The sequence below is a fragment of the Passer domesticus genome, chromosome 3 (assembly GCF_036417665.1).
Source record: "Passer domesticus isolate bPasDom1 chromosome 3, bPasDom1.hap1, whole genome shotgun sequence".
In the NCBI taxonomy this organism is placed as follows: domain Eukaryota; kingdom Metazoa; phylum Chordata; class Aves; order Passeriformes; family Passeridae; genus Passer; species Passer domesticus.
This window is the reverse complement of record NC_087476.1, coordinates 58,231,456-58,259,163: the sequence shown is the minus strand read 5'-3', so window position 1 is coordinate 58,259,163 and position 27,708 is coordinate 58,231,456. Positions and strand designations below refer to the sequence as shown.

At 45.2% G+C, this 27,708-nt stretch overlaps 1 protein-coding gene and 1 long non-coding RNA gene across 2 annotated transcripts in view; one reads left to right on the top strand and one right to left on the bottom strand.

Moving 5' to 3' along the window:
* Positions 1–6,159, bottom strand: part of AKAP12 (A-kinase anchoring protein 12) — a 29,832-nt gene extending 23,673 nt beyond the window's left edge. The window contains exon 1 of the mRNA XM_064413319.1: positions 6,001–6,159. Within this exon, the coding sequence (XP_064269389.1) occupies positions 6,001–6,138 (138 nt within the window). The 5' untranslated portion in view covers positions 6,139–6,159. The remainder of the gene's footprint in view (positions 1–6,000) is intronic.
* Positions 6,160–9,662: 3,503 nt separating this feature from the next.
* Positions 9,663–17,214, top strand: LOC135296679 (uncharacterized). Its single transcript, XR_010358696.1, has 2 exons — positions 9,663–15,200; positions 16,132–17,214. It is a non-coding gene; the product is annotated as an uncharacterized LOC135296679 (long non-coding RNA).
* The last annotated feature ends 10,494 nt before the right edge of the window (positions 17,215–27,708 follow it).

Here is a 27,708-nt window from a genome sequence, read left to right as displayed (position 1 = left end):
TTTTTTGTGGCACACATTCATTACACTCCTTTGATTATTAATTTATGAATGTGTTGTCTCATGAACACAGGAGAAACCAAGGGGAACTGGTTATCCAGTTCACTGATCTTTCAGCTTCTTCATTCCCAAAACAAAGGGCCATTAGCAAAGCAACGCTCCAGTTTCTGTCACGCCATTACTGTACATCCTGCATATATTTTTTTAATGTTTGCCTCGCATTCACCACAAAGATGGAAGCAAAGGGCAGACACCCAGCTAATGAGACTAAAATGCACAGGGCTTGTTGCCCATGTCGCTCTAACCAAGAGCAGTTTCTGCTCCATCTTGCATCCAGCAGTGGGCCCAACTGTTAGACCCTATTAAACACACACAAAATTGAAAAGGAACAAATTAACACGACAAATTGCATGAGATGTGGATGAACTGCAGGTCCTGATTTCACTGTGCATTAGTGGACACTTCCTTCAGGCGCTGTTCCTGAGGGGTTCACAGCACCCAGCCTCTTCCCCCACCAGCAATCACCATCATTCCCAACATTCCTTGTACCAGACCCAAATCATTCCAGGGATTCCTCACACCAGGCCCAAACGTACCAGAGTTAATTTTGCTTCATTCTGTTAATCCTGCTACAGTGATTCTACATCAGATTACTAAAATAGCCAGATCCAGCTGTCTGAACAACTGAGCAAACTAACATAATGGTCGCTAATATTTTTCCTGAAGTTTGATTTTGAAGCTCTGGGAAAGACTGTTGCTGTGCTCAGGGGGTCTGCTTTTAGCACATGCTGCTTCATTAAAAAAAACCAAAAAACTTCAAACACCAACACTTAGGAAAAGAAAAAAATTGGATCATTCCAACTCTTTGTTCACAGCAGTTTGTCTTGTTTTGCATTAGCTAAACATTGGAGGTTTGTGGGATACTGCAAGTTCCAGGTAAAGAAAACACAAGGCCCTTCCTCTGTAAGGCACATAACAGCACACTTAATTTCATTACCTTGTTTCTGCCTCCTGCAGACAAAGCCAAGAACTTTCTACACACCTTCCAGCTCCTCATCTACCCTATTCTCTCCCAATTCTCAGCTTGACTTCGCTGTGACACCTCCTTATGGATCACTACCCTCGAAATCCAAATGGATAAAACAAAACAGCCAAAACACCAGGAAGTTTCTACACCCAATTCATCCCTGTCATCTCTTTTTGCAATCTGTGAAAGAAACACTACCTCCAGTCTGTTATTCTGAAGCCTGATCCAAACGGAGCTCCTTCCCAGGTCTCCCACCTTTCAGCTCTTTCAGACACCACCTTATGGAAGCATTTCACAGGTACAGCTCACCCAGGCTCTAAGGACCAGCCAGAACAAAGGCTGAGCACGAAGCACGTTCCTCTCCTCTCAGCAACCACACCCAAGCTTGCATTTCCAACCTGGAGGACTTTCAAAGTCCCGACGCTCCTCTTAGCATCTCTTTAGCCTCTACCACATCAAACACAAGCTAATTGCCTCGGCTTTCAAAGTGCCCGGCCACTCCCCCTACCACCTCCCTCTTATCTCCTATATGATTTGATTAGGGGGCTATTTCACGCTTTTGGTGCCGCTATGACACCAATTTCCATTGTGCATTTTTTCAATTACGCATTTTTATTCTTTCACCCCAGCCACGGTCAGCCCTCCAAACCTTACCACTGAATTGTACTGAAACTCTTCCTCCTCAGTTGGAAAAGAAGTATCTAATGGGAATCAGACCCTGCTGAACCAGGGGAACCCTGCAGCCTCAGACCAAATGTCCCAAAATAGGGCTCCCAGAGACACGTCTAGGGACTTTCCTTGCATAAGCTCAGTTTCACCATTGCTAACGCAGTATTTTCAGGCTGACTCAGCTCCCTCACCAGAACACAGTTGTTTAAATAGCAGATGTAAGTCTGCCCCAGCTGCTATTTGTCAGGCACTCGGACAATAAGACACTCTGACATCTCAGCTGGTAACCTCTTTAGAAGAGACAGTTCCAAATATTTACTGTCTAGCACACACTTGCTCTCATTACAACACAGGTAGCATAATCAAGTTACTACTCAGAAATGGGAACCATCCCGAAAACACTGTTTGAATTACTTGCTGCTCAAGTGGGGGCCCTTGCATGCCAGCAAGCCAGGAATCCACCACACCACATTTTCAAGCCATCAATCTCCATTAAAATATTATCTCTGACAAACCTAGATTTTGATGCAAGAATAGCTTATTAGCATGCCTGTATCTCTGGAAGTTTCCCTACACTGTTTCAGGTAGCTGTTCCAACAGAGCTTGACTCCTTCCACATGGCCACAAAAAGAAACCTGTATTAAAGCTGGCACCTCAAACTTCCAAATAAAATGAAAGTGGCACGTGTGACTGTCACTGTCAGCTGCAATGTTGGTAGGATAATACTGCTATCCTGGTGTTGCCCACATGGCTTGAAGTCACCTTCCTCCCCATGGGAGGGCACCACGCTGGCATTTTTTCCATCTCTCCCATGCTTAGCATCAAAATTGGAAGTTGGATGAGAGTCACATCACTGCTATGAACAGAGAAGGTGCTCACAAAATGGAGATGCCCAAACCAATCCAGTCACATGCTGCCACCAACAGAAGTGTCACCCAGCTTCTTTTCCAACTCTGGACACAAGATCCTGCCTGCTCCCCTGCAGCTTCTGCTGAGTCCCAGAAGCCAACATATCTGGCTCAATTGGCAGAGAATGACCTTGCCAAAGAACTGGAACAATTTTCCAGGGGCCTAGCTCCTTGAAGGAGCTGACACAGTGCCTGATGCAATAAAGGAGAAGCTCCCATGTGCTCTGGGTAGGAGGCAAGAGCACATGAACCACCTCACCGGACATCTCCATGGCTTTTGTCAGTCCAGGACACCAAAAGTTGGTTTGGCCTTCTTCAAGATCAAAAAAAGATCTTGTTCCTTCTTCTAGCACTATTGAAATCTAGTAAATCCTTCTCAGGCCAAGCTTCAGGCCTCTGTGCTGCTCAGGACAGTCTGCCCCTGAGGTTTCAATGAGTTTTCACCAGCTCACTGCTGCCAACAGGAGTTGTTTTTTCATTTCCCCTCCTGCCCTGCTGGAAATGCTTGCCTTGTTCTGGCTCTTGGTCTTACCTCTACAATGTAGGAGTCAAATGAACTCACAAGCAGATCAGGAAAATGGTTCAACAAGAATAAATTTCAGTTTCCTGAAGGGTTAGTGAGTTTAACCTGCTTACAGAAAGGTAATGTTAGGACACAATACAGCCAAGTGAGACTGCATCATCTGAGGCAAAACAAGGAAGAAAAGGAGGGGGAAAAGAGCATTGCTACTAAAACAGCAAAGAGGTAACTCCATCACAAAAATCAGCCTTCTGTAGAACCATACCCTGGCCCTTGGTGTCAATAGGACCTCAGGTGTCAATTCACAGATCTGATTAATTCAGTTGAGGCAGCTGAGTGGATCAGTACCACCAGGATCTCTCACACTTCCCTGCAGAGGCGGCTTCCCACAGTGTGGTGGCTATGCAAGATAAGGAGCAGCTCCTCCACTGCCAGATTTCAAGTCTTGTCTGCTACAGGGAAGAAATCCACCCGTTTTGAGTCCTAGTACTGTGGCAGGCTGGAAACTCTGGAGCTGCTTTACGTGTAATTCACCAGGAACTTTTGAGAAGATGGGGTCAACAGCTGAGGTACTCACCACATGAGCCCACATTTAACCCACCGTGTTCACAAGCCAGGCCCCAAAGCTCCGTAGACCAAGGCCTTTCCAGGGTCCCTGGGCTGCAGAAGTGAGCAACACCGAAACATACACCCTCCCTTTTTGAACCAGGACACCCAAAAACTGGTACCTGGCCAGAGTCACACATGAGTAACAAAACAGCTTAATGACTAAACTTTTTCCTTTCTAGAAGAAAAGGCAAAGAGGTTTTCATCTTGTAAAAAATGCAACTATGTCATGAAAGAAATCTAATTAAGTATTTAATGGATTTCACATCACAAAAGAAAGCACAATTTCTCTGAGATTTTATATCCTGTATAAGACTAGCTGCTTAGACAGTTTATTTGTAATTGCCTTGCCAAGGCTCACTCAAGTTGGATTCCACTGAAATAATTTTCCAAAGTTTTCTTCTAAAAGGGTTGTAATAAGCATTTTAATTTGGAAAATGCAAAATAGAAGACCACCCTCCAAAAGATTCCCTATCTTCCACAAACATATTAGCTATCTGACAGATTTCTCCAGGGGCATTGCAAGACCTGGTAATTTTCAAATTCAAAGAGCTGCAAGGAATAATGACGAAAAACTGTGTCACAAATCTGCATAGAGTTACTTTACTTTAGTAAGACAGACTAAATGAGACACAAAAAAAGTATGACTAAACTTCATTAAAACCTATTTTTCTTTTTAGGCCATGTATTGGAAGACATAACCAGCTGTTTTAGGGTAACAGCAGTAATATAACTTCTCACAGCAGCAAAATGGTAATAGAACCTCCCAAATTTTAAACAGTTCTACTTGAATAATCAGGCAAAAATCTACTAGAAGACATTTTTCCTAAAGCATAAAAGACATAAAACACAGTATTAATAATAATCTGTACTTGAGAACAGTATTACTGTGATTCTCTTTTTTTAGAGGGTCTTAGTTCCCATAACTGAATAAACATGGCTATGAATATTATGTCCCTTCTTCAAAGTCGCATTATCTTAAATTTTAAACAACCACAATAGCCAAATGCTTGCCCGATATAACTTCCCTCTTTTCTAAACGCCAGCATCTGAATTCTAAAATTGCCCAACAAAACTGCTAAATATTTTGTGAACCAACACCAATCCCAATGCTTATTTAGTTTAAAAAAAAAATACATCTTAGTTAATTTAAAGTTCATTCGCAATGTGGTTTTCAAATCTGTCAAAACACGCACAAGGAGGTCTAGTGGCAGCCAGGAACTATGGGAAATTCAACTTGAAAGTTAAATCTGAACCACAAGGTCAAAGAAACAAAGTCATAACCGGTTCTCAAGCTCTAATACACCCACGCACCAGTCACAGAAACTTCGAAGTCTCCCTGCTCTGAGCACCCAAACTCTGAAGAGCCCAAAGAAGGGGATCTCGGTAGAACGTGGTCCTATTTCTCCCCTCACAAACTCCCTAAAGCCACGCTATGTAAACACACAGATGCACATAACCTCCCTTTCAGTCCCAAAATCCCCTAAACGCGCCTATTCCAGAGGGATAAATGGGTTCATTCATAATCTATTTTTAAATACCAGACATGTTTTAAAAGAATTTCTTTCAATTCTTCAACGTCTTTATTTCAAATCACACATACCTAGAGCCCCGTCGCTCCCCACGGGCTGGGAGTTCGGGAGTCCCTCCCCCATGGCCCCTATGCGGTACGACTATGGCCGCACCAAAGGCATGGCTCCAGCCCTCGCCGCCGACACTGCCGCCCCTTCTCCGCGGCGGCGGCCGGGGGGCGGCGGCTCAGGTGAGCCCGAGCCCCGGGGTGCGGGACGGGGCGGGAAAGGGGGCACGGCGCGGCTGGCGCCCAGCCGAAGGCACTGCCGGGCCGCGCCCCGACGCGCCTCCCACCTGCTCCCTCGGGAGGGGAGAGGATGGAGTGGGGGGGCTGCGGAGAGCCGCGGGAACCGCGGCGATCCGGCCGCAGGACCGCAGTCAGGAGGCTCCTTGGCGCAGACCTCGCCGCGGCTGGGCGCGGCTCCCCTCGCCCCGGCCGCACACAAAAGCGGCGGCGCCCCCGCAGCCGCCCTCGCCCCCCGCCCCGCCGCTGCTGCCGCCGGCGGGAGTTTTATGACTGCGGCGCCGGCCGTGGCGCAGTCCCGGCCCCGCCGCGCCCCGGCTCCGCGCCCGGCCCGGGGGGTGCCCAGCGCTGCGGCAGGTGGCCGCAGCCGCGGCGGGAAACTTTACCCGGCCCGGGGGTGCGGCGGGAGCCGCCGCCTCGCGTCCCCCCCGCCACCTTCCCGCCGCCCCTGCCTTACCTTGGCGGGCTCCGCTGGTGGCTGGGACTCCGCCGCGTCTTCTGCCGGCAGCGGCTCCGGGGGAGTGCTGGGGGGCTCGGCCGCGGCCCCGGCCCCGTCCTGCGGGGCGGCCGGCTCGGCGGAGCTGCCGGCGCCCATGGCGCTGCCCCGCGACCGTGCGGAGCCGCGGGCGGGGGCTGGCGGTGGGCGGCGGCGGCACAGCCGGGAATGAAGGAGCCCGGCTCTCCGCAAACTCCTTTAGGGCGCGAGATGGGGGGAAATTTAAAAAAAAAAAAAAAAAAAAGGGAAGGGAAGGAGAAAAAAAAAAAAAAAGCGCGACCGAGAGCAGCGAGGAAAATCACCTCCTCCCCTGGTCCCCCCGCCCGCCTGCCTCTTGCTCCATCACATGAGCAGATCCCCGGACACGCCTTGCAGCATCAAACCGGGCTGATAAGGAGCGGCCAAGGGGGGCAGCGCCCTGCCCGCCGCCGCTGCCGCCTCTCCCCGCCCCTCCCGGGCACCGCCGGGGCGGGGGCGCCGCCCGGCCCCCGGCCCTCCGCGGCGGCACCGCGGCGCTGACTCAGCGCTTCGGGCCCCTCGCCGCTCTCCCGGGGCCGGGACGAGCGCCCGCCCGCCGGCACCCTCACGGGCTCCGGCCCCGGGGCCGCGCCCCCCGCCCGGCCACGCTGCCCCTCGGCCCCCGCGGGGCTCCTGCCGCCTCCTGCCCCGGGCGCTCGGCTCCGCGGCCACCAGCCCTCAGCGCCGGCTCCGGACCTCAGCCATGCTGGGCCTGCCTGAGGGAAGGACGTCCATGCAGATGCAGAAATGTAAGGTCCCATGTCTGAGGCAACTTTGAAGAAACAAAAAAATCAAGCCGCCTCTTTGGTTTTTGGACTTCTTTTTGCTTGTGGGTGGGGTTTTTTGTTGTTGTTGTTTTGTTTTTGTTTTTGTTTTTTTTTTTATTGTCATGCACGATAGGTTCCCAGTTATTAATTCATGCCAGATCCTGGCGCAAGCAAGCAAAGCCAAGAACAGGGTAGTTTCTCTCCTAGCCCAGAATACACAAAGCATCTTTCCCATGCCACAAAAGCAGGACCAGTGTGTATGTAGGCACACTCTTACCCGGTGCTTTCAAAGGTATCTGCAGTGAAATAGCACACAAATTAAATTAAACTAACCACAACGTGCCAAACGGGTAGCAAATGGATCCATTTACTGTTCTTCACCATAAGCATCCTTTTTTTTTCCCTAGATATATGCATGTACCTGTCCTATACAGAGTTAATGGTTTAAGTCAGGAATGGTGTGAAGAATTCATAGTACAGACACAATTTCTTTTAGAACATTTAAACCAGTCCTCATTCACCAAAGCACTGTGTCATTCAGAAAAAAACCCCAAAAAACCAAACCAAAAAAAAAAAAAAACCACCACCAACAACAAAACCATTCTGAAAAAATTCTATTCTACAAAGAGCCTAATCTTCACATGCTGGTCAGTTTTTTTTCCCTAAAAAAAAAATCAACACACATCAAGTCAATGACTGAAAAAGCATTTTCATAATCTCCCTTAGCTAATGCAAGAACCTACTGGAATTGTTTGTGTTCAGCAGAACAAAACTGGTGTTGTGGATCACAGAGTTGGGATAAATATCTCCCCCTTTCTGTTTTGTCTTCCTCATTTTCAGAAGAGAGAGGAGATACAGGTCTGAGCTCAGTGGTGCCTGAGTCCCTGTAGTAGAACTTACCCAGAGCCACCCAGTACTTCTGGATCACCCACCAGCCAGCACTCACAACAGGGAGCAAGGAGCCTGTTCCCAGCCTTTCCTGGCTGCCATCCTTTGATGTCCGTGTCTCTGGTGGAGAAAGAGTTGGCACCACCTCCATTCCCTACTAAATCTGCCTTTCTCCCTGCCTTCAGCTGCTCCTTTGCAGGTGCAGCTGAGAATGGAGGCCAGCCCAACTGCTGCAGGGCTGTCTTGGGTTCCCCTTCAGCTGTGGACCCTGGGCACAGACACAGAGGATTCCTGGGTTTTGGAGAGGGGAGGGCTTGCTGTGGGGCTCAGTGGCACACAGAGAGGTTGGGAATGCCGTGTGCCATGGGGAGATCAGGGTTTTGCCAGGGAGTTTCTCAAGAAGGGAGATGTGACATAATTCAAGGTCTGTGGCACATCATTTCTCTTTTCACTGCTCACTTTCTCTGCAAGCAGCTGGAGCACTGCCTCCTTCCTCCCATGTAAACTTGCTCTTCAGTCCTTTTGCTTGTGCCCAGCAGCACCGGCTCTGTGCCCAGCAGTCTCAGAGCAAAGATGCTGCAAGCACTGCAGCTGAGAGAGACAGCCCTCAATGCCCATTCACTTGCCATTTTCTGCATACAAATTACTTTCTTTTGGCTGAAAGTCTTTGGTTACATCTAGTCAGTGAAATAAAATGTGCTGGGGATGGCTTTTTGCTGATGAGGTAGAGCAGCACAGGATAACTTGTGTGTACACTCGTAACTTCTCCCCACTTTGAACCCCCACATTTCTGCAAACTTGTGCTGCAGACAGCCATGAGCTGTTGTCTGTCCCTGTATAATCTCTGATATGGGCACAGCTTCTGTCTCCTTTCCTCTTGCATTTGCTTTGGTTTTCTTTCCTGGAGTACATCTAGCATAGCAACTTTTAAGAGAGAGATCTATCTGACATCTCCAGTCTTGTCCAGAGGGTGGTCAGTTCCCAATTTGCCATTCTTGATGGTCTGTACCCTGCCTGTACAGAAGGAATCCCGATGAATGACAGGTCTGACTGTGGCATTTGCCAGCCTGTGTTTCCCTGTCTTCTGCCTGTGTGCTGGGGTGGTTATTGCCCAGACCTTTATCCTGAACACCGCAACTGCCTGCTGCTGTATCGAAGTGTTGTTCAGGCACTGTGTCTGTTTCTACTGACAAACTTTGCAGTGAAGTGCAGTCACATAAGCTTCCTCTGGTCCTCTTGCAAAGTCACCAAGGTTGGTGCTGAGGCGAGAATATTCAAGCTATTGACAAAAGTATGCATGCACACTTTTTAGGATGAATCCAAGGAATCAAGAAAGATAATAATTAAAGCTCTACTGTCATGTAATCTAGAACTATTTCTAGTGAAACATCTTGGAGGAAACTCCTACTAAGAGGTGCAAGCACAAACTTTCCAAATAGCAGGACAATCTTTCAGCATTGCAGCTAGCATGTGACTGTTTTAAAACTCCCCTGAAACCTGGATAACTTTCATAATGATATTTATAATGCAGAGTCTGTAGACAGGGTTTAATTTTTGCAAAAGCGTTTATAATTATGTAACTGCTGCTGGTACAGAAGAGACGAACCACATGTCTGAGTCTCTGAGCCTGTGTTGAAATATTTTCCTGCTGTCTTCTGCCCCATCCATGATTTTCCCCGTGCACTCCTTCCAGCCTTCACTCTGTTGGTCTCTGCAAGTGGCCACAAGCTTTGCTGCTGTTGGCCGCTCTGGCTGATCCTGAGGAGCAGCAAGGTGTGGATGGCAGGGCTAGTCCCCAGCATCCATGGTACCCAGTGGGCATGCCAGGGGCTCCTCCGTATCCCATCCAGGCTGGCTGTTCACAGGTTTGTGTGAGACAGTGGCTGGGAGCACTAGCAGCTGCCTGGAGCTCTGTTTACATGAAGCCTCTTGCTTCCTTTATCAGTGGCGGAGGTGCATTGGGATATTTTTGGCATAAAAGCTAAGTGGAAACATATCGTGTAAGTGTTCTCAAAATGGGAAGCTCTCAAGAACATACCTTAGATCTGGATAGAGAATATAGTGCTCTGACGTCACCTCAGCTGTATTTACTGCAACCTTCAGCTTTTTCTCCCTTCTCTTTTGTCCAGTTGTGATAGGAAATTCTAGGATGCTGTCAGAAGTGCACGGATATGCCTAAGGAGCTAATATGTATCAGACAAACAAAATACGGATGAGTGTAAAAAGAAAAAAAAATACAAAAATAGCGTAAAAAGTTTTACAAGCAGAATTGATAACGCCACAGTAAGAAATAAGGAAAAAGGAATAAATTTTGCTGGTAGAAGACTGTTTCTTTGCTTCCCAGGAGTTCACATATCCCAGAAAAATCACAGTAAATAGATAAAATGAGCATTTCACATCTAACAGGTTGACATCACAGAGGTGATCTGTGTCAGAAAAAACCTATTCATGGATAAAGACACACATCTGTGTGTCACACATAACAAAACTAAATTGGCTCCTCACACTGTGCAGTTTTAAAATAATGTTAGTAGCAGAAACTGACTTCAGACTTGAATTTGATGGTTATTTCAGTAAAGGCCATATATTTGTGTAGCAAGTGTGTGGTTCAGTGAGTAGTTGCACATTTCTGTAGCACCCAGAGACCCTTGTTGGATATCCCAGAGCTTCCTTCAGGAGAGAGAGACCCAGCCTGTAGTTTTCTCTAGTACCAATCTGTCTATAGTGTCTCTCTGCTACTGTCTCTCTACTACTACCCAGCCTGTGATTTCTCTCTAGTTTCCCTGTGGTTTCTCTCCTCACCAGTTCTTCACTTGTCCTGTTCTTCCCAGGAGGTGTTGGACAGATACGTTAAGCTTCAGGAGTCTAACTGTTGTCATCTGCCCATGGACAGTTCTTCACAAGGGCATGGGACAGGGCAAGAGACTGCAAAAGTCCATCCCATTGGGGGTTTGGCTGAAGAGATTCACAGCTTGTCCTGGGCACAGCCCTCTCAAACCTGTAAGAGCTCTAGTTGTTGGAAGGGCTCTGATCTGTCTGTGTAATTATATTGGTGTTTCCAGGAGGTAATGTTTGGGTGTTGAATCTTGAAGGTGACAGTGGATGAAAATCTTTTCTTAAATGAGGAGGAAAAGTAAAATTTGGCTTTATAAAGGACAAAAAAATGTATTCTCTATGAGTTCTCTTTTCATCAGAAAATAAGGAATAAGATCAAAGGACTGTGTTTCATCATTCCCCTATAATGCCAAGTGGTCCACTTTCCTGCTAAGGAGGGAAAAGATACAGTCAGGCTGTTGTTTAGTTTCATTTTATCAGTATAATAGTCATGCAGTGCAATAGGAGAATAAATGATGCGGTGTGCAAGTGCAAGGGGACACCAGCTTACAGGCAAGCTTAGTCACAGTGTCAAAGATGGAAGAATGTGACCTCCACTGCAGTGTTTTATCTGCTGTACAGATAAATGCATCTCACCCAAGAAGCCTTTCAGGCAGAGCTCTGAGGAAATTCCTCATCAAGGAAGGAATGCCCAGAGGAGAGATAAAGAGGCCTAGAAGGTCCCCCTAATGCCATTATCCCATTGTCCCAGCAGCAGGTGAGTGAGGCTCTTTTGTCTTCAGGAGGAGACCCCTGTGGATTGGGACTGAGCCCAGTGACTGTTTAGAAATGCCTTGGCACTACTGATGTTATCAAGAATGGCAGAGTTCAGAGCCAGCAGGTGCTAAAACACCACCCTGAAAATTAAATTGGAATCTGGAGTGGATTTAGAGAGTCGATTAGATTGGGGGGATCCTCCAGAGGTCATCTAGTCCAATCTCTTGCTCAAAAGAGTGTGAGCTTCAGGCTAAGATGAGGTTGTTTAGGGCTTTGTCCAAGTGAGTTCTTGAACAAAGCCCTAAACAACACAGTGCCAGCCCCTGCATGTGCACATCAGTAGGTAAAGGAAACACATTCCCTCTGTCACCAGCAGCAATATGCTTCCAGTCACTGCTGCTGAGGGATCCCCATCCCTCACAAGCTTGGCTGTCACCCTGAGATGCCCACCCTTTGCCTGCAGTTTCTGCCAAGCCTCTGTATCCCCATCTGCTTTCCCAAAGGCTTGGTGACACAAGCAGGCTGTAGGGAAGACACCCACAGCCACCCCAAAAGGCACCCAGCTCTGCCTGTCTGGATAGACACATCCCCCTCAGGAGCCCTGTCCCATAACTGGGAACCAGGCTGTGAAGCTGCTCTGTGTGTTCTGCCCCTCTGGCAGTTTCTCATCGTATTTTGTGGCTCCTGGCCGAGCCAGCAGACATTTGCAGTGTGAAACTGCATAAGCCATGAAATCCTTCCTCCCTCCTTCTACCCCGAGCAGGGTCAATGCACCTGGGAGACCTTTACAGCTGCAGGTAGGAAATGGCAAAACGTTTAAGAAAAATGGACCACTGAGATTGTGTCTTAGTACTGTCACATTCTTCCTCTGGCCTGAGCAAGCACTGTCCTGCTCTGCTAGTACCCAGCCAGAATAATTTCCCTAGACTGTTACCTCTTGATTTGTCTATTTGCAGCTTACCTCTGGATCTCCACTAAGTATGATTTACTTATCTTTGGCTTTCCCATCTAAACCTATCATATTTATAAGTTACCTTTCAGTACTGGCAATGGTCATGACTACCCACCTCCTTCATTTGCTTTTGAGATTTTCAAACAGGAGCATCTGTGCTATGCCCTGAGCTGCTGCTAATGCCTATAGGCAATGTCCTTCAGAATCTTCATTAAATCATGCCTTTGACATGTCATCTACAGAAAATGGGACAGCAGATAAGTAGCAGTGTGGCTGACCTATGACTATTGATTACTCAGCAACATTACTTTCTTATTTCCTTGTATCCGTTCATGGGCCTGTCCCCATCTATTGCAGACACATCAGGTTTGACCTCTGAGTCAGCCCTTTTCCCTTAACCCCTCACCTGCATGGTGTCTGTCAGCCCAGGCTGGCAGGGGGTGTCCAGGCATAGAGCAGCCCAGTGTCCCTGTTGGCAGAAGGGTTTCATGGTGAGCTCCCCATGTCCAGGGGTGCAGAGCCATCAGGTGGTCCCCTGCTGGGCAATGCCTCCTCCCTTTCCTAGACTGGTACACATGGCCATTGAATTGAGGGAAGCCACAAGATGTGCTGTTTACACTACTTTGTAGGGGGATTGTAAATTTTCAGATGTGAGGAAAATGCTTTTGTTCTGGCCAATATAATGCCAAATATAAGGCGGGTCTGGTGTGGCTCAAAAAGCCTATTTCTGAACTGATACAAACAATAAATACCCCTTGGTCATTCATAATTTATAATTTTTGTTGTGAGCAATCCTTAAAAATTCTAGTCTCATCACTTGACTGACAAAGTACTAAGAAGTGCCTCAACTTTTAATCAGAGGTTTTTAACTTTCTGCCAACGTGATCAAAAATAAGTTCACTCCCAGAAAAATAACCAGAAGAAAGATAGCCAGAAAGATAACCATCATCATTCAGACTTCTAAATAATGCCCAAACTGGGACTTGAGCTCAAAGCATTTTTAGCCCCTTTGTTGTCGAGGCACATATAAAAATCTTACAGCTGCAGAAAGGATGCAATAAGTAGAGCAAACATAGGTCATTTCTATAGTCCTGTTTTTGTCTTAGTTTGTAGAAGGTGGCACTAGCACACCTGACAGGCAAAAACCTTCAGCAGCAGTGAGAACAAGTGAGAACCACCTTCAAAGTTTGTGTGGGTCTCTGTCTTGGAAAACAAAAGTAAAAAGGCTCTAGTGTGAAGACAGGAGTCTTTCAGTAAGGTACCATGTACAGATGTAAAATTTATATCACCTTTTCTAATTTTTACACATAAAAAGGTAACAAGCTTTTCTCTATGGATCTCCACCTTTACGAATTTGTAAGAATAGTAACACAGATTTAACCCAGCTTGTAAATGGTCTCTGCACCTCGGCTGTAAGAGGAGGGACAGTGACCCAGCTGGTGTCATTTCTAGGGCTGGTCAGGCTGCCACTGCACTTGAAGTGATCCTTGATAAGATTTCAAGTGAAAGGAGGGAAAGACAGAAAGAAAGAAGGCAAGGAAACCTCCCCCACTTCAAATTCTTCAGGCTGACCTGTCAGCATCTATGTTACTACATTTGGACTTGAATTTCTTGCCAAGGTCAGAGCAGATTAGAAGCTGCTTTCATATCTGACAGAAATACTACTCCCCGGTGAACAAGGGGGTGTAGCTCCAGCATCTTTAAGTGGAAGGAAAAGTTCAGTCTTCTCCAGTCATCAGCGTGGCGTGCACAGGGGCCTCCCAATATTAACTCTGGTCAGCACCAGCGGGTCATCTTCTCTCTGAAATCCCACATTCTCTCCATCTCTGCTTGGATCTGAGCTGCAAGCTTGAAAAGCATGACTGAAAATACCAGAAAAACAGTGAGATTTGAAGGATCATATGATCATCTCATGATCACCAGTATTTCTTTCTTTTTATGCTCTTTGTGGGAAATATATACTACTTTTTTTCTCAATCACCCTTAAAACACAACAGCAGAATTATGTGCAGCCAGGCAAGAGTTTGATTTCAGGAGTGACCTCAGGACTCACATTTCCTCTTGCCTGAAGCTCAATTCACATTTGTAGGGAACTTGCTCAGTGGGAGACATGTTTTTCTTAAATGTTCAACAGCTGCATGGAAGCTAGGCAGCAGCAAAAACACAGGGGCAGGCAAAGGATAAAAATAATGATAGTGTTTTATCCCCTTGTCTTTTAAAACTTTGGTTCTCTCAAATAAAATGTAAGGAAATCTGTAAGTCCTGATGTGATGAGACCAAGGCACAGTGGATGAGTGGCTTGCCAGAGGTCATAAAGGAGTCTGAACAAAGAACAACATGCATCATTCAGCCATGTTTACAAAAATGTCTAGCTCCACCAGAATTAGTAATTGCATGCCAGAATGCTAAAGGTTTTTTTTTTTAGTAGGAACTAAAGAACACAGGGCTGAGAAAACACATGTGAAAAGGAATTATAAAGTCTTTAGAGCAGACTGGCAAAGTAAGAGGGTTTGCTGAGAAAAATATCTGGAGAAGATTGCAGTTCCAGAAGAGGAAGGAGGCTGTAGTAGTCAGCAGGTGACCACAAATCACTAAAGATCAGTGTTAACCAGAGTTTTCCATTTGGCCACTTGGCTTCCCATATGTCATTTTACATGTCACAGACTGAGCTTGCACCCCTTTTTTTCTCTGCCTCTTGCAGCAGTGAGAGGGGCTGCTCAGAATAATTCAGAAGAAATATTTCCCTGGTTTACTTTCCCTGTGTGGGATGCCTCACTTGGCTGGAAATCAGTCTTTGTGCGTCTCACAACCAGGAAGGAAGGGGAAATTAAGAAATTGAAGATAAAGAGAAAGCAAAGAGGAAAGAGAAGCAAAGAAGTCAGGAGTGGCAGAAATCAAGAGACACAGGGATGATGGTTATGGACTCCAACGACAGCAAAGGGCAGGTAGGAAGAAGCAATGAAAATCAGTGAAATCCAGAGATAACAAGGAATGAGGGCAAAGGAAACATTTTTTTTTTCAAAAATATAGTGTTTCGTTGAGAACTGAATGCAAAATAGTAAAAAAAGTTTTAACCTAAACTGATATCATATCAATCAACACTTTTTGGAGAAAATCAGGAATTATTATTGCCTCATCGGTGTGCCTGTAGCCCTTTGCTGGGTTTTGGGCTGACCCCTCTCTCTGTGCCTGCCCATGTGAGGTGGTGGGGAGGGATGGAGATAATGCTGACGGAAATTAGTCCCTCTTTATCTGGCCTGGCTCTGGCTGCAAGACTAAACAAGCTGAAAATACTCCTTAAAGGTGATAGGTCTTCACAAAACACAATTAACAACTTCAAGATGCCCTTCCAGGAACCAGCAAGACAATTCAGAGCATGCAGAGTTGGTTTGTCCTAAAAGGAGTCAGTCTCTCAAAACACATAGAACTCCAAAGCAGGCATGTCTGTCAGGCCATGGGGAGGAGCATCAGCTCTGTTCCTCTGGCCCTGTGGGGGAATGGGTGCTGGAAAAAGCCAAGACTGGCGGGCAGAAGGGGGTTCTATCCTTCAAGTGTTTTATAAATAACTTTCATGCAATGCTGGAGAAACCTGGGGACCAGAGATGTTTCAGAGAAATACTTCTGCATACAAGTGCTGCATGTTCCAGGCATGGCAGCAGCCTTCTGAGGAAAGCCAGAGCAGGCACCAGTATGGGTGCTGGCCTGTAGCTTGTTTCTCATTGAATTAGAAGTTGTAAAATCACCACTGCAATTGTCAGTAGTGGCTTGAGTCTCACCCTATGATGGTAGAATAAAAAAAATCTTGCCAGCAAAATATGAGCCCTCTTGCAAAACTTAAAAGCAGTCCTTTTATATGATTCTCCTCCTTGTTTTCAGACCTGTCCTCAGATTTAAGTGGCATCATGCAGAAGCTCAGTAAATCCCTTTGGCCACTCTATGCAACAACCTGCAAACTGCATAATTAAGAGTATGAGCAGTTAACATGGACGCCACATGATAACAAAACTCCTAGGGGACTTTACAGAAGTTTACTCTGAAAAGCCATCAGTCCTTAACTGAATTCCTTCCCAGAAAAGCTGTGTGTGGTACTGGAGCATTTCCAGAGGACTCTCAGCTGCATTAGAGACATGGTTTGTGCCTGGCAGATGTTTCTTAGCATGAGCTCCTCACAAATGGGTGCACACATAACATGGGAGCCCATCAGTGGGGCAGTGGGTCTCCTCAAGTCTATTCCCTGTGTGGGCAGAGCTGTCCCTGTCACCTGGGAAGGTCCCCTCTCCACCAGCACCAGCACAGGTCCAAGTTTTCCTTCTAGCTGGAGGCTGGGAATTTAATGCCTCTTTTATTCATTAGCAATCTCTTCTCAGTGCTAAAGTTACCCAACTATATTGAAATAAGTTATTATTAAAACTTGTAATTAGTCTTTTCAGGTCTGAAGTGCTGGGCACACCAGAAAATCAGAACTGGTAAGCTGTGCTTCTCATGGCATTTTTATTTTTGTACACCTTTTCAGTACCAAGCTGGGCTCTCACACCATGCTTCAGGGGCTGAGCCCTGCATTTAAATGCTACCTGTGAGCCTCAGTGTGGCTGTGTGCCACCCATGGAGCTATAGACAGGGATCAACCAGTGTGACAAAAATTACAGGCTAAAGCCAACCCCTCTGTCAGCTTGTGACTGAGAAGTCCGGAGTGATGAGAGCAGAGGCAGTGTCTGATTGGATCAGACTGAAGTCTCTTCAAGTCCACAGTGTGACATTGATGCTGTTCAATACCAGATTACTACAGTAGAAAAGATCTCTTAAAGAATGGTTATGAAATTGCTTTCTATTTCATATGGTGCAGTTTTGCTAAGCTCTGTTGTGTAGTGGATGACAGAATCACTAGGTTGCTTTTTTTTATCTCCCTTACTGTGTATTTTAAACTTGATTTCCAAAAACAATAAATATATTTGGAAACTACCCCAGATTGTGTTTTTGTGGTATCTGGAAATGAACCTGGCATTGGAAAAAGTGATAATATTTTCTAAGGTTTTAACCACCCTCCATCTGACACTATGTTAGATGGTTTTTTAAAATTTTAATCTTTATTTCAGTGACCACTGCATCTGATTAAACTACTTTGAACATTAGTTTAATTTCAAGTCCATTGATTAATACCCCAAAGCTCTACCTGCCATACCCCAAAAGTAATGTGAAACCGGGGTGTAATAATATAAGAAATGTAAGTACATTACATAAGTAATGTAAGCAATATTTTTCTCTGTCTGAACATCCACAGTATCAAACAGATATTCAAATTACTCCTCTGTCCCAAGGGGTTTTTCCCATGATTATCTGATCCCTTTCAATCAAACAGGGTGTGTGCATCAGTCCCAAAGGCAGTGTAAAGCTGACCAGAGCCATATTTCTGCAGAATCCTCGAAAGGCACAGGCAAAAATTCCTTTCGCCTCTGAGGATCAGAAATGCTGCAGGAGTTAATTGACTTTATATGGATTTTTTTTTTTTTTTAATATGGATGCTGCAGGCTTCCCATCCATCAGCAATAAGAATATTTTTTCCAGGGATGGATGGTGGTGCAGAGGCAGAAATTCTCTGCAAGTAGGATAATGCTGGTCAAAAGATTCCCTTCTCTCATGTTCCCATTCTCCATGACAGAAGTATATACAGCATCAGTGGCATTTTCAGTATATATTCTCATGTAAATGTGTTAATTCTCTTGCATTGTCCTTGTAAGCATAATTTTTTAGTTCTGTGAATTTTTATGTGGGGGAAGCAGTACCACTAGCTTTTGTAAGAATGTTTTTTTGACTAAAGAGAAGTTTGATTTTTTGATAACTTTGTAGATGTAGGGTAATACTGCATGAAAGAGCAAATGCAAACCACCAACTCAGAGATGCATACGATGGTTAACTGCATGTGGTGTTGGTTGTGAGATGTTAGTTAACTGTGGTGCCCTGTTGAACCATGGCCCTACTTCAACCATGGAATCACAGGAGTGGAAAAAATCATATAAAATCACCAAGTTTGCCTCTCTGGCCCAAGGGAGGATCAGCTGTAACTGAGCTATTCTTGACTGCTGCTCATCCGTCCGGTTCTCAAAGACCTCCAGAGATGGAAACATTTCAGTTTCTTAAAATAATCTCTCCACACTCTACAGTGGAGCCTGGAACTTGCACAGCACCCCATCCACGTCTGTGGGAGGCCAGGGATCTGCCCCAGACTCGGCAGAGAGCTTTAGAGAAAGGGAGTGAAAAGGTTTTTGCTCTTGGGCTGTGCTACAAGACAGCACCACCACTCTTGTTCACAGCTTTCACTCTCCTCTTTCCCCTGATCTCTTCTGCCAGAGCCCCACAAGATGATACATTGCTCCCCCTCAGCTTCCTATCATGATTGTGATGTGAACTGGAACCCTGAGACCACCTGCATAAGGAAAACACCTGCAATTCCCCTGGCCAGTGGCAAATAGGGGTCATGGACAGCAGCAGGGGAAGGGAATGGTGTCCAGAGTAATGGTGTCCAAAGAAGGATGGTTGGAGTGGTTTCACTGTGTTTGCTGCCAGGGCAAATGGTCATGGAAGAGACTCTAACATTTCTCACTAGGTAGCCAAGAGCAACTGGTCTTAATTGGAATATTCCAGAGATATTGTTACTCTTCATCCAGTCTTCCAAAAAGCCCTTACACTTGTGCTTCAGGGACTCCTTCCTCATGCACATGGATCAGTCTGAGGCTCAGCCTCAATAAAACCATTTCAGATCCCTTTTACAAAGGATGCTAGTCTGTGTCATGAAGCAACCCATTATTAAAAATACCTTAAATTAACTTTGATCATAGCAACTCAAAATCATTGAGGTATTTCTGAGTACCCAAATTTGCTATTTTTTCTTTTTCTATTGAACTTTGCATAACCTTACAAAAAGCAGAACTGACTTTGACAGTTTTAGGAAAGTGAGAAATAGTACTGCCCTCAAACCCCTCCTGTGGTGCTTTCTGGTGATGTTTTGTTCTGTAGGAGCGTTTCACAGCAGAGCTCTGATCCTCAGCATTCGTGTTTACATGGAAGAGCTGCCAGAGCCATAAATACAGAGACTAACGAGCACAACTGTGCTCAAAATGTTTCTTTGTGAATCACACATAATTTTCTTATCCAAACTGAGGGAACATCATGTTGCTAATGCAGTACACAAGGTCACCTCAAATTGTGAAATAAAACTTATTTTCCCTTTGCTGGTTTTACTTTCAATGCCATCACGTTCCACGTCTGAACATTGTTCTACAATGTCTCTCTTGCTAGTTTTCCAGGTATCCTGGATGGGAGACATTTTACTATCCCTGACCCGAAACAAATGGGTTTAGTCAGAGATTATCAAAACAATAAAGATTTTTAATTTTTTTTTTAATACCACAAAATTTTCTGCTTAAAAGGAAATATTGCAAGATGCTTTACTTGCATAAGGCATGTCCCTGCTCTTCTCAGTAACAACTGCAGCATAGCTAGAGGAGTTGCACAGGTGAGTGAAGCTAATGGATGTGTTAACATAAATGTTTATTTTTATATCCCTTCACTCTTCAGCCACTGGGTTGTATGAGATGGAAATCATGGTGGATTCAGCAAACGTTTTCTCAGTTTGAACCATTTTTCCAGTATGTCTAGACTTAACAGGAGTATCCACAGCTCTGTGCTTGAGCATATGAAGCAGATGAATAATTTAGTTGTAGGTTATTGAAACCTGATGCAAGATGCGAGTAAAATGGTGAAAAACCAAACAGCTGAGTACCCTGTTTTTCACAGGACATCCTCAGTTACAGTGTGATGTCCCAGTGTAACGTTCCGTGGTATCTATCCAGGGAGGAAATACTTTGGAGCATTTCATTAGATAAAAATATGCAGCCAAGAATTCCAGAAAATGGCAATGCTCTGCTACAGATATGTAATATGAATAAAAGGCATTGTTCAGGAGGATCTCTGCAAAAGCAATCCTAATCCTCTTAAATATTTGGGCTCTTGGTACCTATTCTTTCTGGTCATTATAAACATAATATTTTTTTTAAAGTATTTCCAGTGTTGTGGGGTAGGATCTCTGGAGACAGTAGAGACATGAGATAATGTGGGATTGCTACAAATGCTGTTAGTCTTCAGTGCAAGGATTTGATTATGCCTCTAAGAGCTCTGATTTTATAGTGCTATCCGTTTTTCAGAGAAAAAACCTTTCATAAGCTCTGACCCAATTGTCACAGAAACCAAAGTGGAAAATTAAACTCTGAATGCACAGAATAAATATGGTTCTGTGTAATTTTTCTTGAGTGACCATTAGTTTCTGGAGATTTTCTTACTAATTTTTCTGTCTTCTGTAAACAAACCTGGTAAGGGAGTGCCACATAAAATTTAATGTCAGTATGATTTTTAAAAAACCAAAGGTTTAATTTTTTTCTCTCTCTTTTGTTTTGTTTTGTTTTGTTTAATTTAGTTCTATTTGTTTAGGTTTCAACAAGCTTTGTTGTGCTTGCAAATGCTCACACTGAAATACTGTTGGGGCAAGAGAGCCAGAACTGGCAGGGACTGCAAAACGTTCAGTTAAAAAATTAACCTGATGTCTGTTTACAGAATCTAGGCAAAATTAGAAAAAGGAAATGGAGAATATTATGAAATAGCAATTAAACTGTCAGATTAATTCACTTTTAATAGTCCAACAATATAACGTTTTTTAACAGAGTCTTTAATCTGGCACCTTCTCTACTCCTGAATGTATTGCTGCAATCCAGAAATGCAGAAAAGCATTACATGTGTTAATAGTTTAACCAAAACAGGGAAGATGTTTGAAGATATCTGAAATATTAATTACATGAGATCAATCTGGCATTCCAGGCAAAGCATGATGAACTTGTGAAGCTGGAAATGTTACATCTTGGTCTGAGAGAGGTACCTTTTGCACAAACTTGAATATAATCACCTGTGGTTCACAAAAAATAAACTAGAAAAGAATATCTTCTGAAAAGGTGAACAGAGGGACAGCTATAGGGGCAGAAGGGGGCATGAGTGCTTGTACAGCTAGTTTCAGGCAACACTTTGAGATGTATGAGGAGGATTATTGTATGATTTTGCAGATATCCTTCAGCAATGCCTTTACATCTCATAAGAATTTGTCTGTGGGTCAGTTTACTTTTATTAGCTTGCCCAGATAAGTATTAACTCTTATGCTATTATTCCACATATATTTGGATTCTCTTATTATACTCTTGTGTGCTGTGTAATTGTAGTGGTTTTTATGTTATAGCCATGATAATTTTAAGAGTTTGAGCAAACTGTGGGTTGAAGGGCATAAGTATAATTTCATTAGACTAAGCAGGTCTTTCATCACATAAGCTCCTCTTCAGAGCTACATGATTTTTTAAATTAAAAAATTAAATGGATTAGCATTAAAATGCCATTTGCAGTTAAATGTTTCTCTTCAGCTCTAGGAATTGTTATATGACCCATGTTGACAAAATGAAAGATTTACTTCTGTTCTTTGCATGTTTATGGTTATAATATTCTCATGCCTATCTTACATCTTGCACTGATTCTATTGTCAGTTTGACCTGAAACTACATAATTAAGCCAGTGCAAAATTGTTGTGATCCCTCCTTTGAAATGGACTTACTTGATTTGGACAGGTTCAGGTAGATGTCGGTAAAAGCTGAAGTGAAATAAGTCACTCTCATCTGATTTCACATGGGCTTCCTAACAATATAACTGCTTTGGCTGGTGAGTTTGATTTCCCTTGTGCTAAGATATCGTTTTCATAGAGGCTTTCTGGCAGGTGTAAGCATGCCCACTGTGATGTGCTCGTGATGGTGCTAACCCAACACTCCTCTACACCTGCAAACTCTGTCCCTGGCACTGACCTGCTCGGACAGTGCAGACACAGTGGCCAGATCGGGATTTACTGACGCAGAGAAGGTGAAGGGAGGTGCCACTGCCCTCAGCCTTCTCACCACGTGCTTTGCTCCTGAAACTGATAAAGGAGCAGCCTCATCCCCGGCATTCACTTTCAGTCCTATCTGGCCCTGTGAAAGCTACATCTGCCCTGCAGACGTGGGGGTTGATGGCCGTGACAGCCAAGGGGTGTGAGGAGCTGTGAACCCACATCAACATCCCTGTGTCAGCAGAAGCATCTCACGCAGACCAGCCACGCTGCCAGATCATCATATTTACTGGGGTACTTTCTTCATCTTGGGGAAGGCCTGGTTGTTTTACCCACAATGTCATGCATGAGTTAAGAAAATGTTCAAAGCTAAAGCAGCTTTCGTAGTGAAGCTGCCAAGGATTTAAAACATTCCTGTGCTGCCAAAGCACTCCAATTGGAAACATATCAGTATATGGAGGAGTCCTGTGCATGTGCTCACACAAGTTAACATTGATCTACTTAAATTGATATAGCATGTGATTTTAGCTCACTCATAGCTGTGTCACGGCTGAGACATCAGAACCATAATCACTCTCCTCTTAAGAGCATCACTGGCAGCATGAACTCTTAGTGAGTGAGGAATCTGGTCTCTCCAGGCTGGATGCAGTTCATTCCCAAAAACACGCATTTGTTAGCTTATGCTGTGATGCATTGCTGCTCCTGCTCTTTGCACGCAGCTTTTGCAGCCATCACAGTGTTCCCTGCAGCAATGCTCAGGAGAAGATGGCCCAGCTCTGAGGAGTGGTGTCCCTCCCAGGCAGCTGCAAGTACTGCCTACCACATTAAACAAATGAAATCTCACCCTTTGTCATGCAAATAAGCAAGGTTAATTCCCTACCACGGGAAAAACGTGAAATTCCCGTGTGATATCCCTTTCCCTCCTCTCTTCTCACTGCAACCAAGTGGTGGAAAGGGACAGCCCATTTGGTACAGCATCTAAGAGGAGGGGGGAGGCAAGCACACCCTTGTTCTCCCACGGGAGCTTTCCCAAGGGCCTGCCCTGTTCCTGGCAGCATCCCAAAGACCCAGGCGCTGCAGACCAGAGTGCCTGCCTTTGATCTCTCCATCTTGACCTCAGAGCAACCCTGCTGCCACATCAGCCAATACTCCCCACTGGAAATGAGAAAAAGAAGAAGCTTTATAAAATATTTCTTCAGCTGAATTTTTGTTCATCTACAGTAGGGGCCGTGTGGCGTGTCTGCCTCCTGGTCTCTTCAGTCTCTTTTTGGCAGCAGAGCAGGTTCCTGGGCCACAGCATAGTGAGAGAGTGTCAGGAGGGTGCTGCAGAATCAGCAATCTGCCTGGTAGATGACACGGGGATCCCCCAAACTGGGAAATGAAAGTCCAACCTAATGACACAACCCTATTTTCACAATTGAAACAACAGTGGCATTTGGTTTAAACAACAATCTGCAGTTCAATTACAAAGGGTTTCAACATGTCTGAATTCAGAAGGTGATACTTTCATAATGGAGCTGCAAGGATCACAGCTGTATGAGAATATGGCCCCAGGGAGTGCCATCATCTTCATTATTCATGTTGCCTGGCCTATTTTCTCCCCTCTTCTGGAAAGAACATGTGTGCGTGTGCAGGCGTGTGAGAGAGAAAATGTAGCTAAGTTAATGTTTTTCAAATAAAGTAGCTAGAAATTGTTGCTGATAATTAACCATGTATTTGGCTTGTCCCACCGCAAAGTGCAATATCCCCAAGCAGAGTTGTGGCTGCATGACCTCATGCCACAGAGGCATGAATTCCTGAGAGCTCCATGACGTCCATATGTGGATGCCTTAGCTGCTGTGGAGCTGTTGCTGATGGGAAGATTACAGATTCCTCTGCCATGGAACAGGAGGGCCACATCCACAGGTATCATGGCCACTGGGGACTTCCAGTGACAAAGCCCTGAATCCAAACGTTGGCAGGAGCACACTCTGGGGCTCAGTGGGTTTGTCTGGGCAGACTCACGGTCTGCTAGTGGGGGGAGGGTCCACACAGGTACTGTGAGGATTGCCTCCCCTTTTCCTGGGGGCATGCTGGGCCCTTGGCAGGGCAACAGTGCTGTCACGGAAGGGATTGGCCTCTCAGCAGTGCCATATCTGAGTGATAAAACCTGTAAGCAGATAAGTTATTGCATCCTGAGGGGATAGTGTTATTAAATCTATTTAGCATCTTGTTTCACAGATGTGAAACCTTTGAAAGGTTTCACAGATATGAGCTATGCTGAAACAGTTTCTACCCTCTATGCTCTGGATGCCAAGGTGTTGTCCTGATTCAAAGATCTCCTTTTTTTCCTCATTCTGCATTCATCATGGGGACTAAATTAGCAGAGATAAACGGGTGGCAAACACTTCTCTCCTCCCCTCACCACACCACAGCTGTGGTTGTGTTTCTGCTGGGTGCCAGCAGCTCATCCCTACTGACAGCTCCAATTTCTTGCTCTTGACTAAACCATCCGCTCATGAAATGGTGGCACTTAATGGTTCCCTGCACAACCTGCTTGCCTTTGACATGAAACTGCTTTTTAATGCATGTAGTGGAGATGTCTAACATTTCTACATGAAAGTATTGCACTTTTATAGCATTTCAAAGTGACACATACTTGTATATAAAAGAAATAAAATCCACAAAGCTGTAGTTCTGAGAGGAAAACAATTTCAAGCCATTATCATGCTTGTCAGTGGCAGCTTTTTATCTGCAGGGGCAGTGAGCACACGCAGGTTCTGGTGGGGTGTCAGTGGCTGCAATGCCTCTGGGGTGCACCTATCCCTAGGCAGGTCCAGAGGGTCACCCTGTGCTGGCAGCTGGAGAACTCTGTGTGTGAGAGAGAGTGTGTGTGTGTGTGTGTGTGTGTGTGTGTGTGTGTGTGTGAGAGAGAGAGAGAGAGAGAGAGAGCAGTAACTCAATCTGATGTGAGGAGTCACCTTTCTGTTTCTGAATCACACCTAAACCCTTTGGAGAAAGTAATCATTAGGCTACTTGCAAGGGTAAGGGCCACTTAGCATGGTAGTGAAACACAAAGCTGGAGAGATAAGAGGTAAAGATAGCATTTACTCATCATTCAGCCCATCTGGATTTGGTTTATGGTACACATTCTTCAGCATGTCTTCTAGAGACCAGATGATTTCCCTGTTTCCCTCAGCCTGTATCTCAACCACCCACCACTGCAGATGCAGTGAAAACTTTCTTTGAACTCTGTGTCCAGGGGAGTCCCTTCCAAACACTGCTGGATAAGGATTCATGTAAGGACTGAACACTGTGCTGCCTTCTTCTCCGCTGTTGCTGTGCCTTTTCTGCCTTTTTCCACACATGCACACACATGCACATCGAGCAGGGACTGAAATTTAAAGTAGGGAGGATGCATCCCCCAGTGTCCTCCCTGGTGGGAGGTTTGCCAAGGCTGGCCAGCTCCGGGCACTCCTCTGCCTCTCTCCAAAGGCAGTGCAGCTCCTGCCGCAGCTTCATCAGGTGGCTCATTTGGTGTTAGAACAGCTGCTGCTGGGCCAAACTCTGTCAGTGTCCTGGTGTCAGTGTCCAGCACCCTGAGCTGGTGCCTGTCGGTGCTGCCAGCTCAGCCTTCTTCAAAAGCTTTCTCCAAGGGGTGGCAGGCAGGCTTTTTGCTGGATGGTGCATTGCCTCCAGGAGCTGACAGAGAGCCAAACCCAGCAAAAACACAGTGTGCAAAAAAACTAATGTGACAAACAAAAAAACTGATGTGACACAAATACGATGCCAATAAAGTCTGTACATCCAGGTGACCCGACAGTGCAGGGAAGTAATGACTGGACCACGGTGGACCCATGTTCTGACCCGCTTCACAAACACGGGCCACAGATGTCACTGGTCAGGGACCCCTTCGAAATCTGGGAGCAGGGGGGTGGTGGTTAATGACTTCCTTCACTCAGCTGTTGGCAAAAGAAGATTGCATCCACAGGCAACATTTACCCTGAGTCTGCAATATGCAGATCAAAGGGATGATAGCCATCGTACTGAGTCCTTCACCTCTTGGGAATACTCTGAAACAGTGACTGACACACCCACTCCCACTGACTGCCTGGGGTACTATGGGTCTGCAGCACTTTTATCAGCCTGCTTGTGTTGTTTACAACTATTTGAGGTTTGAAAATGCCCTGCTAAATGAAATACAGAGCTAAGCTGAGAAAATACTAAACAGATTCCTATTCTGTAATTGGCTCTATCTATGGAAATCTAGATAATTACCCTAACCAAAACTTTTTCAATAATGAGATTAAAGAACGTGTTTATATTTTGACTTTTTGCATTTAAAAACAAGGAGAAATTAACATTAAAGGATATGTGAAAGAACATATCTGTATCTCTAGCCAGAGATGAATGGAGAGAAGGCATCATAAAAGTGACATTACCACTCCTGCAGACCTAAGGACACTGTTACTGTGTTATTGAAACCCAAGGTGTCTGAGACCAGAGAGGCTCTGCAGGAGCTGTAGTGTGGGGGTGGTTTGTCCCAGTGCCATAGCACAAGCTGGTCAAAATATGGCTCAGGATCAGCAGGTTAAGTGATAATCACATCTACACTTATTTAAAAATAGCAAAGTCTGAGGTCACTCTGCAAAAACTGGTGTTAGAAATGCCACAAAGAATAATAAAGATCTGCGAGTCTGGTTATAAAAAGAGCAGTGGAAGGAAAGAAGGCAGCAGAAAGGTGAAGATTTATGAATACTTCTTATAAGGCATTATGGTGAGACCAGGGAGAAAAAATTGAATATAGGTAGAGACACAGAGGGTATTTTTTAAATCTCATATCTGAAGATGCATATGCCTTACAGACAAGTGATTACTCCAGCATGCTGGTAAGGTCACATGCAGACAGGTACACACATCTGCAGGCATCCCTTCCCATTCAGTGCTATGAAGTACACATGTACCTTTCCCTGTAAATGCAGCATCCTGTGGCTTTTATCGGTACGAATCAAGATTGCTACTTTTTGCAGATATGGTCCTTTGTGTCTACTTAGAGCTACGCCTGTGTTTTATTAGGCTGTTGTGTGTATTTTATAGAGGCTGTGGTGCAGAGATCTGTGCCACTAGCAGCAGGAGATGGGGATACTGTTGGTCTGTATGGCCAGCATAGCAGCCTTAGGTAACTGAGCACTAAACCAACCATCTTTTTCCTGTCCTGGGGTGATGTAGAGGAGGCTCATCACATGATGCAGTAAGCAAGCAAGCACTGCTGGCTTGAAAAGAAGGAAAAGAGATTGACATGGTGGCGAGTTTTTCTCACTGAGGTGAGATGGTCGCCTACCTTTGCTGTGTTGAGGCAGGAGATTTGGTTATAAAGCTAAGTGAGAGGCGGTGATTGATTCTCAGCTGGTGAGGACTTGCTGTTCAGCCTTAAGCAAAGCATTTACCCTTTTGTTCTTGCTTGTTGCCACAGCAAAAAGGGAATATGGGAATTTTTTTTTCTCGTCTTAGATGCACTGTTAAACAAAACTGTCTGTGACATGCTCTGAGACGATAAGATGTAAAATGCT